The sequence below is a fragment of the Fomitopsis serialis genome (genome assembly GCF_022376445.1).
Source record: "Fomitopsis serialis strain Sig1Antser10 chromosome Unknown B0H18scaffold_89, whole genome shotgun sequence".
Lineage (NCBI taxonomy): Eukaryota > Fungi > Basidiomycota > Agaricomycetes > Polyporales > Fomitopsidaceae > Fomitopsis > Fomitopsis serialis.
In genome coordinates, this window is record NW_025955049.1 from 122,872 (window position 1) to 141,084 (window position 18,213).

General features: G+C 53.4%; 4 protein-coding genes across 4 annotated transcripts; 3 read left to right on the top strand and 1 right to left on the bottom strand.

Moving 5' to 3' along the window:
* The first annotated feature begins 585 nt into the window (after window positions 1-585).
* On the top strand, window positions 586-3,041 carry B0H18DRAFT_668496 (uncharacterized protein). The gene is made up of 21 exons (XM_048039062.1): window positions 586-734; window positions 787-994; window positions 1,044-1,125; window positions 1,182-1,195; window positions 1,260-1,358; window positions 1,411-1,420; window positions 1,469-1,486; window positions 1,539-1,564; window positions 1,620-1,645; window positions 1,707-1,741; window positions 1,805-1,829; window positions 1,881-1,892; window positions 1,964-1,979; window positions 2,034-2,073; window positions 2,130-2,230; window positions 2,287-2,333; window positions 2,392-2,404; window positions 2,456-2,483; window positions 2,543-2,600; window positions 2,653-2,677; window positions 2,743-3,041. The coding sequence occupies exons 2-21, from the start codon at window positions 927-929 to the stop codon at window positions 2,978-2,980; spliced, it is 981 nt and encodes a 326-aa protein (XP_047888946.1). The 5' UTR covers window positions 586-734; window positions 787-926; the 3' UTR covers window positions 2,981-3,041.
* A 1,047-nt stretch (window positions 3,042-4,088) lies between these two features.
* Window positions 4,089-4,863, top strand: B0H18DRAFT_1123059 (Alpha/Beta hydrolase protein; the record flags this gene model as incomplete). The annotated part of the gene is made up of 4 exons (XM_048034632.1): window positions 4,089-4,161; window positions 4,217-4,440; window positions 4,490-4,545; window positions 4,611-4,863. 4 exons carry the CDS (start codon window positions 4,089-4,091, stop codon window positions 4,861-4,863), a joined length of 606 nt encoding a protein of 201 aa, XP_047888947.1.
* A 2,051-nt stretch (window positions 4,864-6,914) lies between these two features.
* B0H18DRAFT_882787 (tryptophan synthase beta subunit-like PLP-dependent enzyme) lies at window positions 6,915-9,279 on the bottom strand (the record flags this gene model as incomplete). Its single annotated transcript, XM_048040928.1, has 2 exons — window positions 6,915-8,624; window positions 8,680-9,279. 2 exons carry the CDS (start codon window positions 9,277-9,279, stop codon window positions 6,915-6,917), a joined length of 2,310 nt encoding a protein of 769 aa, XP_047888948.1.
* A 1,637-nt stretch (window positions 9,280-10,916) lies between these two features.
* B0H18DRAFT_882830 (iron permease) lies at window positions 10,917-13,135 on the top strand (the record flags this gene model as incomplete). Its single annotated transcript, XM_048040933.1, has 11 exons — window positions 10,917-11,087; window positions 11,149-11,274; window positions 11,335-11,440; window positions 11,497-11,602; window positions 11,657-11,736; window positions 11,791-11,899; window positions 11,957-12,125; window positions 12,178-12,265; window positions 12,320-12,622; window positions 12,677-12,738; window positions 12,794-13,135. The coding sequence occupies 11 exons, from the start codon at window positions 10,917-10,919 to the stop codon at window positions 13,133-13,135; spliced, it is 1,662 nt and encodes a 553-aa protein (XP_047888949.1).
* Between the last annotated feature and the right edge of the window lie 5,078 nt (window positions 13,136-18,213).

Genomic DNA, 18,213 nt, shown 5'->3' on the forward strand with positions numbered 1-18,213 from the left:
ATAGGATGCTGCTCGATATCACAGACTCACTCAGTGGCGGTTCCCTGAGGACTATATAGGTCAGTAGCGAAAGGATTTTTGTCCTGTACGGGCCTTGATACGGTACTGTACATGGTCGCCTTAATACGTAATGTTATGCAACCATCGACAATTGTCCATATTCATATGCAGTGTTAATTTAGATTATGCTACGCAAGGAAGGCAGCGGTTGGCCGCACGTCCAACTTCGGCGACGAGCTTGATTCCTCTCCGTCCTTCGCATTTCCATCATTGTTCCGTTCCACATAGTACCACACTTTTGACACGGCATCTCAGGGGTAGAAGGCGACCTCGTATTAACAAGCCGACTTCTAATCATTCAGATAACTGCCCTGGGTCCCGTCTGAGGTGTGTAGACGTGTTACTATCAGTATGTCAGGGATGTCACTGCTGTGGTATTGTCCAGATGACATTCATATTCTCCGAGTCAGCAGCGTGCTGAATACCGCTGATTGGAGGCAACGCGACTCATCTGTCATGCATGTATTTTTCAAATGCCACGAATTGCCAGGTGATGTCTGATTCGGATGGAAGTCAACTTGAGACGCACTATCATACGATCGCATCGCCGACCACACCTCGCACGAACCCGACTAATACGTGTACCTTTCTAATCCTCAAATCATCTATCACGCCTGAAAGCCTGACAGGCGAGAAATCCGATGAGTACGCCTCAAGTTGTTCTTGATAATCAAGTGAGCACAGGACTGTCTACGAACAAACGTGACTTAATCAGTATCAATCTAGCGTCGCAGATTCGTGAACAAGCAATACATATATCCGGGTGCGCCCTTCAGGGATCTCAACCCTCAGCACTACCTCCTAGGCGCTAGGACTCGTTACTAGTACTCGGCTGTTCTGCATTTTGTGATTACTGACTCGAGGCCATGAGTTCTCCGCCAGCATTGGACGGTCTTCTCGGGGCTGTCTTCATTGGCATCGTTCTATCCACCATGTACGTGTGTCGCAGACTCCGGAAGCGCTCATCGTAACTCCTCCTACAGAATTTACGGCATCACGTGTTTGCAAGTATATCTCTACTACACCAAACATTGTCGCGACGACGGTCGTGGTATGAAAGTATATGTAGGATGATTGTTTGCTTCAATCGCTCGACACTGAGGCTCACGGCATACTGGCAGGTCTCGCTCCTGTTGTAAGAACTCACTTTGATTCCGGCCTATATCCTGATGTGGCTGCAATCACTGACTACTATCAAGGGGCTTCGATACCTTGCATGTTGCACTCTTGGCGATCACCTATTACTATTATACCGTAACCCACTTCGGTGACTTCGGAAGGCTTCAAGGAGATACTTGGTAAACATGCAGTATAGATTCAATCGCCATCTGACGCTGGTCGCGGTCGCAGGAGTTTATCGGTATGAATACTCTTTTCGTCTGTGTCGCATGTACTAAGGCAATCACAGGCACAAAACACTGTTGGCGTGAGTACATATTCATGACAAAATTACTATGTGTTACTAATACGCTACCTAGGGTATCTTAAGCGCCATGACACAGTTGTAGGTATTCTACATTTGTCACCCGTCGTCATACTCGCTACACTGGTCATGCTAGTTTCTTTGCATATCGCCTATATAACCGTGAGTTTACGCTCTTATACCAGTGAGACGCGCAAAGCATCGTTTAACGTCATGCCTATAGTCAGCGGGAAGTTGTTGTGGTTGCCGATAGCAATAGTACGTGCATGGCCTTCCCAGCCCTACGTCTGGACCTGACGACTTACGTGGGTGGATACGAAGTGTGTCATTTCGTTGGTACAGACTGGTCAGTTGCTGATCTACCGCATTCTGGAATTGCTGAACTGTTGATTACCAGGTTGCTCTGCCGGTGCTTGCTTTTCTTGACATCACTAACGCACGGCGTGAAACTGACATTCGTACTTGCCACACTTACATCAGCATACACCGCCGTGGGGTATGAAATGAATGCCATAACTCAATCCCATTGACTAACCGAAGCCTCCTCCAGATACATGAATCATTATTTTGATGCATCGCAAAAGGCGTTGGTGCGTTTGTTATCGATATATGACTGGGAACGAGACCTGAGTCGTATTACCCCAAGCCTTACGTGACTGCAGGCCTCATTGCTGACATCGTTTGCGACTCGCTCATCGCTGCTAGTATGATGTTCTTCCTCCTGAAGAAACGCACCCAATTCGCTAAGTGCGGCAGTCTACTTCACAAGTTTTGCTTTAACTTACAATTGATTGGACTATCAGGACCAACAGAGTGCTCAATCTTCTTGTCACATATGCTTTGAATACTTGTAGGGCATGTTTCACTGTACTTCCGTCACGAAGTGATACCAATTATGACGATGACAGGTCTTCTTACAACGTGAGTGCTGGTGCACACAAGCTTATCAGTCCATAGCTAAATGAGCTCCAGAGTGTTCACCGTGATTTGCTTCATTTTTGTGGGTCGAGATAGAGCCCTCATGATGATACTCGCTCATGATGACGGCATGTTACACAGTGGTATACCTCAACAGACACTCTGATCTACGCTGTGTTCTACTGGGTCCTTATTCGCCGTACGTCGACAACTCTATTCTGCCATGGAAGTGTCTCACTCGTCATCTGTAGTGTATTCCTGTTCACTGGTGTCAACGTAGGCAATCGGCGAACGTATTTCTACGCTCTTCCTGACGCGACTGACGCGACCATTTTATACAGGCTGAATACAAGAGACACCATCAAACATGTTCTCGAATCGGGCTCTCACGAACTATTCGGCATCCGATCTACTACCACAGTGATACCCAGTGAGGCCTCTTCAAGACGGGCAGTCACTAGCAAGGGTTGGGCGGACCCTCGCTCACTCACTGTTGACATTGGCGCGGACGACATAAACATCAAGACGTCCACTATGTTGAATGATGTAGATGCAGATGAACACGTAGCACTCCCATGATTTGTCTATCGAATGTATTTCTTGCAGTTTGGGTGTAAATAGAGGAACTCTACAAGCCGACACTTGCTAGACACTCAGCCGCCTCCCTTCGGGAGTCGGCTTCGTGCCATGGCCCCCCAGTGCCAGCGCCAGATATCAGAGCCCGCCCAATACATCAGAGCCCGCCCAGTGCACCAGAGGCCCCAATGAGGCATTCCCCGGACGCAGTCTCGTGTAACCGCCTCTGTGTGCCTCGCAGCCCCGAAAGACACGGACTCCGCGTGGGTAGAGGCCGTGCGGGCAGACGTCCGGATCCTATTAGAGAGTCGCCTCTGACGGAGACGCGCCGCCCACGACGATATGTACACGGTCATTGCCAGCGTAGGACCAACGCGGTTGAAAGTACGTGTCTGCAAACACGGACTCTCGTATCTCTGGGCCCGAGGCATGGAGGGATGCCGTACGAGGCTGGTCCAGGACGAGACGATGGATGGCGGTGCGTGCGTCGTAGCTGCTCCGACAACCAAGGCGTTGTCTGCGGAATCGCGGCACAGAATTTGGAAGACGGCCTCGACGTTGGGCATCGACAGAGAGGGCGGAAGACGTGGGCGGAGAGGTTGTCAGTGAGGGCCGAGCAGCTATTGATCCGCACCTTGGAGAAAAATGGTGTCTACATTGGGAGCGGAGATCGTATACAACGCCACGATGTGTATCTGGTGACAAGGGGTGTGCGGGACTGCGTAGGGCACAATCGTCCTTGAGACGCTTGAACACAAGGGGCGATGTACTGGAGGTGGCCCGCAGTGGTCGACGGCAAAGAGCACGCGAATCGAGCGTACAGGGCACCGGAGGACGGCAGTGGGTGCACCTTCGACTCGAAAGGCTCGGTCGGGGCGTGTGCGCGCGACCTAGGTGCGTGGAACGCCGGTGACTCCAGAGCAGATGCGGTGGACAGGAGCAGGGGTGCGATAGCGAGCGTGGCTAAACATTCACCTGAAGCAGCAATTTCACTCGTAAGATAATGGCAGCCACTTCTCCTGGACATGGGGGTTGCTAAACCACATTGTGTTGGGTCCGGGATGCGCGCGACGATAGTTTGCAAGTCCTTCGGAGTTCGAGCCCATATACCATGAGGCGCCTTCATATATTCACGGATCGCATGGAGAGGCTACCAACCGCTTCGGTGTGGGAGTTTGAGTGCAGTAAGTATTCGGTTGGTGTATGGTGTTCAATGTGACTCACTTAAATGTGGCGAAGGCAGAAGGCACTCGTGGGGCGGCATGATTGCCCTGCATCACGCCTCGCATCGCTACTCGAAAGGCTTGAAGCACATCGTCGCTGCGAGCGCCACCCCGTCGATGGAGCTGTGGGTGGAGGGCGTCTATAAGCTGCGCGAGCAGTTGCCGCCCGACGTACTGGCGGTGTTGAAGCAGCATGAAGCAGCAGGGACGACGGACAGCAAGGATTACCAGGATGCAATCGTGATCTTCTACAAAAAGCACCTCTGGCACCCTATATCCGTGGCCCAAGGAGCTGCTGCAGTCGTTTGCCGCCATGGAAGAGGACCCCACAGTATCCACGACGATGTGCGTACCGCCACTGAGTCTGTTACTCTTGGTTGACGTATTGACGGTCATTGGTCATGATCTAGGAACGGGCCGTCTGAAATGTGTGTCAACGGAACGCTGCGGACCTGGTCGTGCGTCGATCAGCTGCACACCATCTGCATCCCGACGCTGTTCACCAATGGGCGCATGGACGAAGCGCACGACGCGAGCGTCGCACCCATTTTCGACAAGGTAAATCGCGTCAAGTGGATCCAATTTGCCAACAGCAGCCACGTCGCGTTCCTCGAGGAGCCCCAGCGATACCCTTCTATCGTGTCTGACTTGCTCGACAAGTAGACAACGTGCTGGTTGGTAGTGTAAGGAGTCCTACTCGTCTTCATCTGTCTCGTGTGATTGCGGTGCCGTCTGCAATATCTCTCGCGGTGGTCGAAGTCGGATGCTCCTTGGCAGCAGATATTGGACAAGCGCTTGCGCCTCGTTCGTTGTAGAGTCGAGTTCGGTGCGGCTACATGTGACAAGCACAGTCTCTGGCATCGTACGGTTGTGCCCAGGCTTCAAGTTCTCACTCAGAGCCGGCTCTCTGATCAGTACTGCTTATAAACTGTCAGTTATGTCACATACCTCGTACAGGCGGGTACACACGGCTTGAACGAGTACATATTGAGGCCCCCGGAAAGCCCCCGACACCAAGGCCCTTTAGAGTCGTAGGGTTAACGGGGTTCTGGCAGTCTGCGTTGGCATAAATCACGAAGCTGACTATGTCCATATGTCAATACGAGTGGTATATGATTTTGTTCAGGAAGCAAATGCTTACTCTGGCTAGCGCCGTCATTGGCGGCTCTCCAGACTGAGTTGACTCCCGCTTCTCCAGGAGTGCAGCACTTGCCATGTGAAGCGCTGCATGCTGTACTGATAGATTCTAGGAGCGATACATAATAAGCCATGATGTCCATAGAACGGAATTCGAGCGACCTACTCTTGCATTCGTAGTCGCTGTATCATTCGAAGCGTTCATCGCCGGCTACGTTGGTGGCCGTGGCCAGGGTGGCGAAGACGACAGTGGCAAAGTGGAACAACGCATTTTACTGTTGCTGTGAGAAGAAGTACATAGGAATGATGGATGAGGAGCAGATACTGACCAGACGCGATAGGACATGCTGTAGCTTCATTTCAAGATCATGATAGCAGTGGAGAGTTGTCGACGTAGCCAGTCCAGTCTGGAAATCGCAAGTCCTGCGCGCCATCACGAATGCGCCACTGAGTCAATTCGCAGCAGATTGTATCACACCGACGAAGACTCGACGGCGGCGCACGAGAACAACTGCGGTGAAATCAGTAGTAGACCATTTGGATGCGAGTTCCGGAGCTGAGCGGAGAACATCATGCATCACATGTGATTCTTTTTCTGTTTTGCTCGGACGCATCCAAGACGCATTACTTCGCAGGTGTATATCGACGCATCGAGGCCGATGCGAAAACGGAGCGTAGCGACCTTGTTCCCAAATTAACTACGACTCGCCGCGTGCATGTGCTCACCTCTAAGGTATGTCACATATGCTCATCGCATTCAAGTTGTGGACCACGGAGTAAGCCTTAGCCTTTGGCGAGATCGGCGCATGGAAACAGCAGGTTTCGGAGTGGCGCACCAAGAACATGCTTTACAGGCGTCTGAGGAGGAGGATCCCGGACGATCCGCGCATGGGGACATATGTGTGCAGTGTCCTGTAGAGCGACTTGTGATTAGCGCTCGTGTTTTACGCACGTACAGAAGGCCAGTGTCGTGTAGAGATCGTGCTGGTGCAGGTGTTGCGGCATCTGCCTTGTCTGCCTTGCATAACTTTATGATGTCCAATGACATACTGCGACAGTGGAACTGCGCACTTGAGCTACATACTATCACTCTGTAGGTCGCTCTGTGGATTGCCTGATCAGCGTCGACTCGTAACCCGAGAAGCTGCAGTGACTTCCGAAAGAATGTGTGCAGTCGCTGTCAGAAATGACATTGCAGCGATTACATGGTGCTCTATCAGGGTACAGAACAAGGATAGGCTCACCGCATTGACGCACACCTGATGGCACATCCGAGTTGCAAGTTGACAGGTGCCGACGGCGATACTTCGCACCGCAGCTGTGATCATGATGAGCTGCAGAGATATGACTGTCAACGTTGTGAGTTGATGATCATCACGACATTGGAGGAGGCGTCATAGGCATTTGCCAGTCAGTGATCGGAGCGCTCGACGACAGCGGGAAATGAACGTTGCACACGTTGGTCGTATGTAGGCTGTAGCTACTGGTCGCTGCGCTACAGGAAACGTTTCTCAGCAGCCATGCGTGTGTGTCGACGATTATGTGTTCTTCTCATGAAATGTCAGCACGTCTTTGCGTTATTTACAGAAGTCAGTCGCGACGTCCGTCAAAATGTTGGTGACCTGACCAACGCTGCGGACAGAGGCAAACTCTCGGGCAGCGTGGGCCCCCTCTCCTTGCACACCGAACAGAATAGTAGGAATCCCCTTTTCTGCAAGGAGAGCGCTGTCCGTCCAATACGTTCCTGCTAGAACTGTAGGTTTGTGGCCGAGGATCTGTTGTGCGTGACGCTCAAACAACCGGACGAACGGATGGCCCTCGTCAATCTCGTATGGCGCCCGGGATTCGCCCATGCGCAGGGAGTAACGGAAATCCGGCACGGTTTCGACTAGATGGTCGAGGATCGCACGAAGTTGCCTCTCGACGACCTCAGGCGTCTCGCCCGGGACTGTCCTCCGCTCGACCGAAACCGTACAGAGAGCAGGGTATGAGGTGAGCTCTTCGCCGCCTTTGATAATGCCGGCATGCACTGTGCCGGTCCCGACCTTCGGATGCACCGCTGAGCCTTGCACTCGGCCAGCGATCAGATCCTGGCCATACTTCTCGAGGGCGACGAGGAAGTGGCCCGCTTTCACGATCGCGTCGACGCACAAGTCCGGACGAGAGCCGTGTCCGGCTTTCCCGAGGATGTCCACATCGGCCCACACGAAGCCTTTGTGCGAGAGCATGAGGCCGTGTTCGGTCGGTTCGCTCACCACGGCAGCATCTGCTCGCCAACCCGCAGCCAGAAGCTCGATTGTCCCGATGCTCAAATTCTCCTCGTCCGCGACCAATGCTAGGATGATGTCCCCTCGCAATGTCTGTGTTTCGCGCGCTCGAAGGGCAGCCACCAGAGACGCGGCGATTCCGGCTTTCATATCGAACGTACCGCGCCCATGGACAGCGCCATCCCTGATTCCACCGCTCAGAGGGTCCCCGGCGTATCCGGCAAGCGTGACCGTGTCGACATGTCCGTTCAGGATCAAGGAGCGGCCTCCGCCCCTACCCCGCGCGACGCCCACCACCGTCGGGCGCCCAGGCGTGCCTTCGAGGCGGTGCACCTCGAAGTCGTGATGCGCCAGCCAGCCGCAGAGAAAGTCGGCGATTCCGGTCTCGCCCGCGCCCGCGCCTTCGCTGAGGTCGGGGTTGGATGAATCGATTTGGGTGAGGATCTGTGTCAGCGTCACAGGGTCGGTCGTCGTAGTGTCGAGGGGCGTGTGATAGTCCCGCGCGCCTTCGGTGGCGAGGAGAACTACGATGCTGTCCGGTTTGAGCAGATCCGAGCCGGTCTCAGCGGCGAGCCGGCGGAGCGCTGCGAGAGGGGCGGCACCGCACGGGCCTATCTCGACATGCTCTGCGCGCAGGTTCTCGACCTCCCGATGCGCTTCAATGTCGGCTACGGACAGCGCCACGTCGACGCCATCTCGGAGAATCGGCCATGCGACTGTAGAAACGGTGCCGCAGTCTAAGCCAGCCATAATGGTATGGCTTCTGAGGATCGTCTCTGGCGTATCAGCTTGTTGGCGATCGAGGAGGTTCCTCCTAAGGCACGATGCCGTGTCCGGCTCGACGGTAACGACTCTGGTTCGCGCCTCGCGGTCAGGCTGCTTGTAATGGGTCGTTACCGCTTGTCCGAGGGAGCCCACGCCGATGGGTGTGATGACGATGTCTGGAGTGCGTCTGCCAGTCACTTCGGCGACTTGGTCGTCGACTTCACGAAGAAGAGTCGAATAGCCATCGACGATCCACTACGTTCGTTGTCAGTGATCGTCTTAGTACATGACGCGCGCTTTAACGACTGACCTGACAGATCTCTTCGTAATTGTCGAACGCTGTGTCTTGGATGAGCAGACCGCCGTCGCAGGCATTCGCCGCGGTATGAGATTGGCGAACTGCGAGATCGTAGTCTCCGCTAGCTTCGACGACGTGAGCGCCTTCCGACGCAATGGAGGCTCTTGTGGCATGGGGCATGTCGCGCGGAACATATATCGCACATTTGATCCCAAGTAGCTGAGCGACGCGAGCGACTGCACGCCCGTGGTTCCCTTCTGTCGCGGCGAAGAGCGTGAGACTGACGCCCTTGCTTCGCACTATTGCTGACAGCTCGTCCAGCGAAGGGACGGCATCTTGCTCCCATGGTAGTCCTAGATGACGCGCAACAGCTCGACAAGTGGCCCACGATGCTCCTAGAATCTTGAATGCCGGCAAACCGAAGCGGGAAGATTCGTCCTTGAGCAGAACGTGGGCGATACCGAGCTCGCGCGCAACGGAGGGAAGCGAGACAAGAGGTGTTGGCGTATATCCCGGGAGCTGTTTGTGAAAGGCGTAGATATGTGGGGAGGGTCGCACGGATGGTGGTGTGGTGTGCTGGACCGCGGCAATGCTTCTGTATACACGGGGCATCGCGTGGTACACAGGGCAGGGTGCAGAATCTGCAGATGATCGTCTTGAGTGTCTCAGAGTACGTACACCGATGCGATAGTAATCCAAGACTGAGCTGGCGATGCGGAATGACTTCAGTCGCTCGAAAACGGCTGCAGCCTAATCCGGTCTGCGAGATAGAACATATGTTAGGTTCAGTATCAACAGGCAGGCGGGATGAGGGAGAGGGAAGACAATGGCGCACGGATGTCAACTAGCTCGGACGTGCAGCTGTGCTCGATGTTGCATGTGACCACCGCGAGTGTATTAAGGTATAGATGGAGAGATCCAGTCACAGGTCTATATGTACGTGCCGCAGGCGTAGAGTTGGGTAGATTATATGTTGCTACACATGACTGTAGGGTATTGAAGCCACGTGCACTCTCGATTACACAGATAGCTTTCGACGTCGGCGATACAGACGTGTCCGTCTTCACTTTGTTAGGGATCTTGGTACTGATTCACTTACCTTCGCCATGAAGTTCAATGGGCGGGTCTCTATCTCAGATTCTCATGGCCACATTATCGTAACCCAATCATGAGCTTAGGACAAGTAACGATAACTGAGAGGGTTTTTACGATAATCGTAGACATAGCTGGAGAGCAGACCAAATAATATGGTGATGCGACTCTGTCGTGGTATCGTCGTGGTATCGTCGTGATCTTATTACATAGAATCTATCGTAGCAAGCTGCAACACCACCACGAAACATACAGCAACCTGTGTCACGTGCACGAATTGAACGGTAGATCTGGAATCTGGAATCTATGCCGCCGCCGGGGCCACAATCGAGATCTCTCCGGTGGCTGTCCTCAGTAGCCGAGGCCAAGCCGAGTTGCAGAACACCCACCTACTGACACGCCTCATGCGAAACTGTTCTCAGATTCTGACTGTTGTTTCTATCTCGCTACGTGGTGGACCAAATAGTCATGCCGGTCCTCAAGTTGCCAGCTGTCAAAGGAATTCAGAGCTGAGAGCACGTCACCTTCACCGGGCCTTCACGAATGTCGAGCCTGAGTCCGACGCCTCGCATCATTGTTTCCAACACCGAGCACTGCCTGTGCTTGTCTTCTGCAGGACAGCTCGCTGATACGCCCTTCCTTAGCTTGAATCACTTGTCGAACTGATCAAGGACTCGGAGCTAACACTACTGGTTGCGGACGGGCCGACACTGCCGTATGTGTTTACACACTCTGAGCTTCATATTCACAGTAGCTTTGATACAGGACAAGTGCATCGCTAACAGGAAGCATTGGATGAGCAAGGCGTCCCGGTCAGTGACGGTCAACCTCTGCATCAGACGGCTCGAGCGCCAACAGTGATCGTGTCTCATTGTTCAGAACTGGCGCGCAGGGATGATATTGGACGTACTATTGCTATGCGTCCTTTGTGTTTTGATCGTGAGCGTCATCCGCTCACCGTGCCACTGGCTGATAGGCCCATGATCGTCATGAATAAGAAACTCAAGCTCATCTGCACTTGACATCTACTTCGCCCCCTTGCTTTGTTCGTCGAGGCCCTTTCTTCCGCCCTCTTTTCCTGATCTCACTTTTTGCTACTTCTCTTATCCTATCTCTATTTTATTTCAGTCTCATTCCCATAATTTTCCATTACCGATATGACCACGGGCACGCATGATAACTCCCTTGTATCACTACCTGACGCGAAGGAGTCCAAGCTAGCCCTGGCTTCGAAGGCAGTCGATCAGGAAAGACAGCCTCTAGACGCACGCTTCTGGCTCGTCTTTCTTGGTATTGGGATAGCCACAATGATTACTGCTCTTGAGCTGGTGCGTTCGCTTCTCCCACTCGATTCGGTGATCACCACACCGCTCACTGATACTCGAACAGTCTGCGGTCTCTGTTGCACTCCCAACCATTACCCAGGATCTGCATGGCTCATCGTTCATATGGGTCGGCTCGGCGTATACACTGGCAGGGACGGCTTTCATTCCCCTCAGCGGAGGTCTCTCCCAGGTGTGTTCATCCATGAAGTCAAACGATAGCCGCGCCAACAGTACTTACGCATTCCCACAGATCTTCGGAAGACGCATTGTGATCCTGTCATCTCTGGCGATCATGGCTCTAGGCAGTGCCCTCTGTGGGTCTGCGAAGAACATGACCCATATGATTGCAGGACGAAGTACGTTCTGTACTCGTAGATCCTCATCCTGTGCACTGATAAAAATCGCACGACAGCGGTCCAGGGGCTCGGTGGTGGAGGAATCTCCGCTACGACTGCCATCATCATCTCCGACCTCGTGCCCCTCAGTGAACGTGGTATTTACAACGGTTTGATTGGGATGTAAGTCTTACCCCTGGCGATGATGGATGAATCATTCATTGTGTCCCATTCCAGTGCTTGGGCGATGGCCAGTGGGATCGGACCCATTGTTGGCGGCGCCCTTGCTCAGAAGGGTCAGTGGAGGTGGCTCTTCTGTAAGTAAAGTTCACGCTCGCGAGAGGAAACGCACTCATACCAGTGGTGCACAGATCTCAACATCCCGATATGCGGGGTAGCTGGCGCCATCATGATCCTCTTCTTGCGTGTCCGGGCACCGCCAGGGACCCTGAAGGAGAAGGTACGCAGGATCGACTGGCTGTAAGTGTAATCTTCCATGTAGTATCATTGCATACTTACGCCGAGTTCAACTCGAAGTGGGACATTCCTTGTCATTGCCGCGACTACTGCCTGCGTCATCGGACTCACCTGGAGCGGCGTCCAATATTCCTGGAGCTCGGCGCCGGTGCTAGCGCCTCTTATAATCGGTCTCGTAGGTATGGTGGTATTCATTATGTACGAGTGTATTTTCCCGGAACATCCACTGGTACGCATCACTCTGACCAGCGTCCATGCGTCCTAAGCTTATCTATTGATAGGTGCCCTCTGCATTACTGTCCACGATCACGGGAATCAGCGGTTACATGCAGACGTTCCTCATGCCAGTAGTAATGATCGGAGTCATCTGTGAGGATTCCCGCTGTTCTGGCGTGCACAACGCACACTAATCGATTGTTACAGATTACATTCCCGTCTACCTACAAGCATGCAAAGGCGCCTCTGCAATCGGTTCTGGCGTAGATGCGCTGTCTTTCTCGTTGGTCATCGCGCCCATAGGTCTTCTCGGAGGCGCGTTCGTCAATCGCACAGGCGGCTATCGGGTACCATTATGGACGGCCTGGATCATCTTGATGGTCGGCACGGGACTACTCATCACTTTGGATGCGGACACGCCCCTCGGGCATACCATCGGGTTTCTCGTACCGTGTGCGCTTGGCTGTGGACTGCTGGCGTTTTCGACGTACTTCCCTGTACTTGCGCCGCGTGAGTCGTCTCTTCGGACCGTCTCCGCAGTCTCCTGACACGACGTACTGCTAGTCCACGTCTCCCAGAACGGCCTCGCCATTGCGTTCTTCATGTTCCTGCGTAACTTTGCTATGGTACGTGACTGCACTCCTCGTCGAGATAATTTCCATCACTGACAGGTGGTCGAAGGTCTGGGGAGTCACGATCGGCGGAACTGTCCTTCAGAACGAGCTTCAAAGACACTTACCGCCCACCTTCATCGCCCAGTTCCCGGAAGGGACAGTCGTTGCGTATGCCACGATCCCTGCCATAGCAAGTCTCCCGGAACCACTACGTACAGAGGTCCGGGAAGCCTTCGCAGCCAGCCTTAAGGTCGTCTGGGAAGTCCTCCTAGCCGTCGGTGGTCTCGGGTTTGTCTCGAGCCTTTTCATGAAAGCGGTTCCTCTACACACCGCCGTGGATGATCAATGGGGCTTGCAACAGCAGCCAGAGAGTGATAACAGCATAAGTACTACTACAACGGCAGTATAGCTCTTGATGCGTTTATGATAATAGTAAGGCGACATGTAGCAACATCATGCTTTTTTGTGCATAGTGATCCTACGTACAGGCAGAAAAACGGACGTTGACATTATGTATCAAATTGCATTACTGTATTAGCCACATCAGCCAATTCAAAGATTTACCCCATCTGTTCCGGTGTCTCGAACGCGTTCGCGCATGACACTTACGGCCAATGCAAACTGAGTGCACCGCTTACATTCGGAATCCAGCTCGTCGCGAACGACGCGTCCCCTCCGGGCGCGCGGGCCTTTGCTCACTGTTCTCGCGAGTGTACACGGGAGAGCTCGCCGTCCTGGAACGGCTCGCATCCTTCAAGTCGGCTTGCGAGTGGGGCAGGGCGGGCAACTGACGCATCGCCGCGGGCTTCCGCTGCCCGCTCCTGGAGCAGTCATGTTGTCTGGATATCGACGACAAGATAGCTATTAGAAGAGCCACGCTACGCGGTCATGCATCTGATCTTGCCGTGGATCGTCCGGGCAATGCAGTGTCGAGACGGCGATGTCTTCCCGTCGGTACTTACCTCAATTCACATAAGTCGTCCAGACGGCGTACCGCTCGAAGGACTGAGGCTGAGCATAGTGGGCGATGTCTCATCGTGGCCGCGTAGGTGGGCTGTGCACGCTAGGACTGACAAGACCGCCGTGTGGAAGACTGAAGCACCCGGCCACACGCACAGCTTGCGACTCAGGGTGGCGATCCCGACCTGCCATGAGCATCGGTTCTGGCAGCGCGCTCTCAATGCATCAGAGACCCGCCCGAAGAGGTTATCCCGAAAGACACGGACCCGTCGTGGGTAGAGGCCATGCCAGTGCGGGTGGCAGTCACGACGTGCTGATCCTAGATCGCTTCTGGCGGACTCGACGCGCCGCCCACGACGATATGACGACGTTCATTATCGGCGCAGAATCAACGCAGTACAAAGCCGAGCCTTCAACTACGGACTCTCGTACTTCTGCTGCCAGTTCAGTGGCGGCATGTGCATCCCGGCACTGTCTGTGTGAATCGTTGTGGTTAACGGAAGAAGAAATTAGAATTCATACATCGCGACTCCACGTACATACATTGTGTTGTTCCCTCCGTGGACGAGTCCATGCTTCTCTCCAGTGACAGACGTGTCGGAGTTCGAGATCATCATGATGTACTACTTATCATAAGGTGGCACTGTAGTATGCATGATTTAGTATATTTACGTATCACATGATGGCGAGGCTACCAGCAGCTTTGTGTGGGATTGTGTGTGATTTTTAGTGTCGTAAGTCCTCCGTTGGTGAGGTTTAAAGCTCGGGAATAAAAAGGACTAGGAACTTACATCATAAGTATGGCGAAGGCAGATTACGATCTGTGCGACGCACGTGATGGAGGAGTGTCGCCGAGAACGTTCGATCGACTGGGAGGGGCGTTGCGCGCAACGCGCAACGTGCAACAGTCACTTAGTCACGCTGTGACATGCACCCACTGCGGGTAAGTAACCTACTTATGTTGCCTACGAACTAGTCCCGCCTCCGTGTGGCTATGACATTGGAAATGAAAATAAAGCTTCGGTTACAAACTGAGGAATAGGATGGTACTCTTAAATACAACAGGCTACTGTGAATGTGTCTTGTGTGTAGCCTGTCGGTGACAGATGACTTGCCAAATAAGGACATGCGACGAGGCGCTGTGGCCACGTCCCCATACAGTCCACTTGTGGTGAGCCTGTTCAGTTTGAAGATATTCAGTGGTTGGAATGTGTGCTATTTCCTACGCAATGCATGGCGTTTTCTCGGCCAAGTTGCAATCGCGGCCACCGAGCGAATCGCGATGCATTGCCCGAGAAATTACATAAGCGACATGTGGCGCGTTGAGTCACAGTGCGAACCACTCCCAGCTCTGCAGACTGAGGTCGTATTAGCTCTTATTCTAGGCCTGTATATATCTAGCTGGAGCGAAGTGCGAAGTGGTCTGGTGTTATTTTTGCCAATATGTATACACCAACTGTCCCGTAACCCCTTGTCCCGCCCGACGAGGCAAGCCACACCGTGACTTGCGTGACGTTGCGCGTTGCGCGCAACGCGTTGCACGCAACGGCTCTCCCCGTGGATCGGACTTTCTGGTGTCGCCACCTGTCGCCACAAGCCTTCAGCGCTTCAGCACGCTCGGCGGCGCTCGCTCGGATCCAACATTGACCTCTCATCACTACAAGAAATGAGGACGCCGAGAAAGGTGAGAATTCCACTCTGTCTCTTAGATATTAACAACACGATGACATCGAACTTCATGCAGGGTTGTCGGATGGCCTTCGCGATCGGAGCGACGTTCGCCGACAGCTTAGCTTCAGCCTCTGCACTGCAGACGTCTGCATAACCATAGTCAATGTGTCGCGCCCAATGAAGGTGGCCGCTCATACGCACCCGAAGTGCATGTAAAAACCTGAAGTACTCACGTGCGTAATCTTTGCTCGGACAACTTGAATGCTGCACAACTAGATGGCATACAGTTACAGACAACAGTCTGCAAGCGAGCCATGCACGCGTGGATAAATGTGGTCTCGTTGAGGGCGTCAGTGACACGGCTCATGAAAACTGCACTCTGAACCTTCCATTCACTGTACCAAGTTCGATACAGGACATGTGCATCGCTGACAGAAAGCGTTGGACGAGCAACACAACTGCCCTGGTGACGATCAACCTCTGTATTGAACGGCTCCAGCGCCCATACTGATTGCGGCTCATTGCTCAGAATGGGCGTGCAGGGATGACATTGGGCGTGCTATTGCTATGCGTCCTTGCGTTTTGATCATGAGCGTCACCCGCCCGCCGCACCACTCGATATGATAGGCCCATAACCGTCATGTATAAAGGAGCTCACAAGCTTGTCTGCATTCGATATCTACTCCTCCTGCCTGCTTCGTGCGAGGGCTTTTCTTACGCACTCTTTTCCTGATCTCACTTACGGCCACTTTTCTTATCCTACTTCTATTTTATTTCAGTGTCATTCATACCTAGCCATTGTCGAGATGACCACGAACACACGCGATGTTTACCTTGTGTCACTTCCTGACGCGACAGAGTCCAAGCTGCCCCTTGCTGCGAAGGTAGTCGATCAGGAAAAACAGCCGCGAGACGCACGCTTCTGGCTCGTCTTTCTTGGTGTTGGGATTACTCGTATACTAAAGCAGATCCGGTGAATTCGTTTGCACCTGTTTGGACCAGCGCTTCTGTCTACGTCTGTGGCTGAGTAAAACTCGATGTGGCCGATGCGCCGTATATGCCTCGTTATGCCTCGATGCGCCATTAGTCGTTACCAAGCTGCAGTAATCTATGTCTTTTTTCTGTGTTTTATGTAGACCATCGCTACCAATTGACTGTAAGTCTGCGGAAGCGCGACGCATCCCGACCGCCTTCCCGAATACAGCAACTGGCTATTGCCTCATTGAGCTGCTTTGTAACACTACCGCCCTCCGACTCGGTTCCAATCAAGTCGTTGTCCCCGCCCGCTCAGCGCATGGCTACATGCAGTGTTGCACGACGCCCTTCCCCTCTCTGTGTCTGTACCTCCTGTGTCATGCATTCTGTGCCTCTACCCCTGTCTTCGTTATTGTCTCCCAAAATGGTAAGGCTGCCTGTTGTCTTTGTGTCGATCAGATCTAACGTCTTATTGTTATGCGTTCCACTGCTGTATTTCTGCCCGTTGCCTGCCCGCCGTTTTTGACGTGCTGTCCCGCAACTCCCGCGATGACCAAACCTTCTTCTCTTCGGCTTTGTATCCCTCACCGACGGCCGTCGTTCATCACTTGAAGCGCTAACCGCCAACGCGGTACTTCGACGTTCCACAACTTGAACTACTACGCCACCTTGATCGAATGCTCGAACGGCAGCGACATTCCGGCTGAGCTGCGCGTGTACAGCCCTCCAAACGACACTGTCTTAGCTGACAATACTATTGCTTACGTCATCGCGCGTGCCTACTGTCCTTCTGCCGGCATGGCTTTGCTTGATGCTATCCAGCTCACACCTTTCTACGGCGATCCATCTCTCGGGGACGAATATGATCAGAGTGTTCTGTCCTTCCCGCCCACCATCATCGGCATCGGAACGGTTGCGTCTGCGTATGATATGCTTGCAGACGGCCAATCAAAGTCATTCCCTGTTATCGCCCATGAGCGCGTGCGTGACGAAAGTAAAACATCTAATATTCAGTAAGTGTAATTACAACACTGTCTTCGCGCTTTCATTAAATCTCCCACTTACTAGGTGCATATACGACGCTTCGCCGCGATGGGCTACCGTTCCTGCTCCTGCCCCCAATTCTACCGTATCTTTCCACGGCCGATGCTCGCGCGTGCGTTCAGATGGCGTGTTGGGTGTCGACCTTGAGCTCATTTCTTTCAACTTCGGCCCCTCTCCTGTCGCTATCGGAGGTGGAACTCTACCCGGAGGCAGTCGATCATCGACTGCTAACACTCCTTGAGCTCGCCCACATGGTTGATGCTATCGGTGACGCCGTGACGGTGAAGGTCCAGAAGTCTCTCTGCACCTCCTGCAACATGTATCCGACGACCAGCAGCTGATTGACTTCGTCTTCCCGACACATGTACTCGCCAATCCCATCGCCTGTCTAAAATGTTCGATGCTTGCTCCCACCAATAGGCAGATCGGCCGTTACAACAGCATTGTTCTCGACCAGATTGATGAGACAAGCAGGACATACCTTGCGGCCGACTCTCTGAAGGAGGCAGACGACGGCGGCATCGACTCCCCCGACAGCATATTTGACTACGTCGCCCGCCAGAATCCTGCAGGTTTTCCTCCCCACTCGTTGACCGTGAAGGTTAACGCCGTCTAACGCTTGCTGCGTAATTTCTCCCTCGACCGTGGCTTGGTCAAGAACGTTCGCGTTGTTGTCATTGCGGTCGGCCCCCGTCTCGTCACAGTCCGCATTCTACGGGGTATTGCAGGTGTCAGTGTCATCGATGAACTTGAAGAAGACGTCCTCATACCTCGGATCACATTCTCTACCACCCTTTCCTCGGGCCATACACTCCTCCGTCGTCAGTTTCCTCTTGC

Excerpts from the sequence above, each read along its gene's own strand:
- B0H18DRAFT_668496 (XM_048039062.1), top strand. The coding sequence starts at position 927 with ATGAGTTCTCCGCCAGCATTGGACGGTCTTCTCGGGGCTGTCTTCATT. Across the intron at positions 2,074-2,129 it reads ATGCATCGCAAAAGGCGTTG|CCTTACGTGACTGCAGGCCT; the intron begins GTGCGTTTGTTA and ends TATTACCCCAAG. Across the intron at positions 2,678-2,742 it reads TCCTGTTCACTGGTGTCAAC|GCTGAATACAAGAGACACCA; the intron begins GTAGGCAATCGG and ends CATTTTATACAG.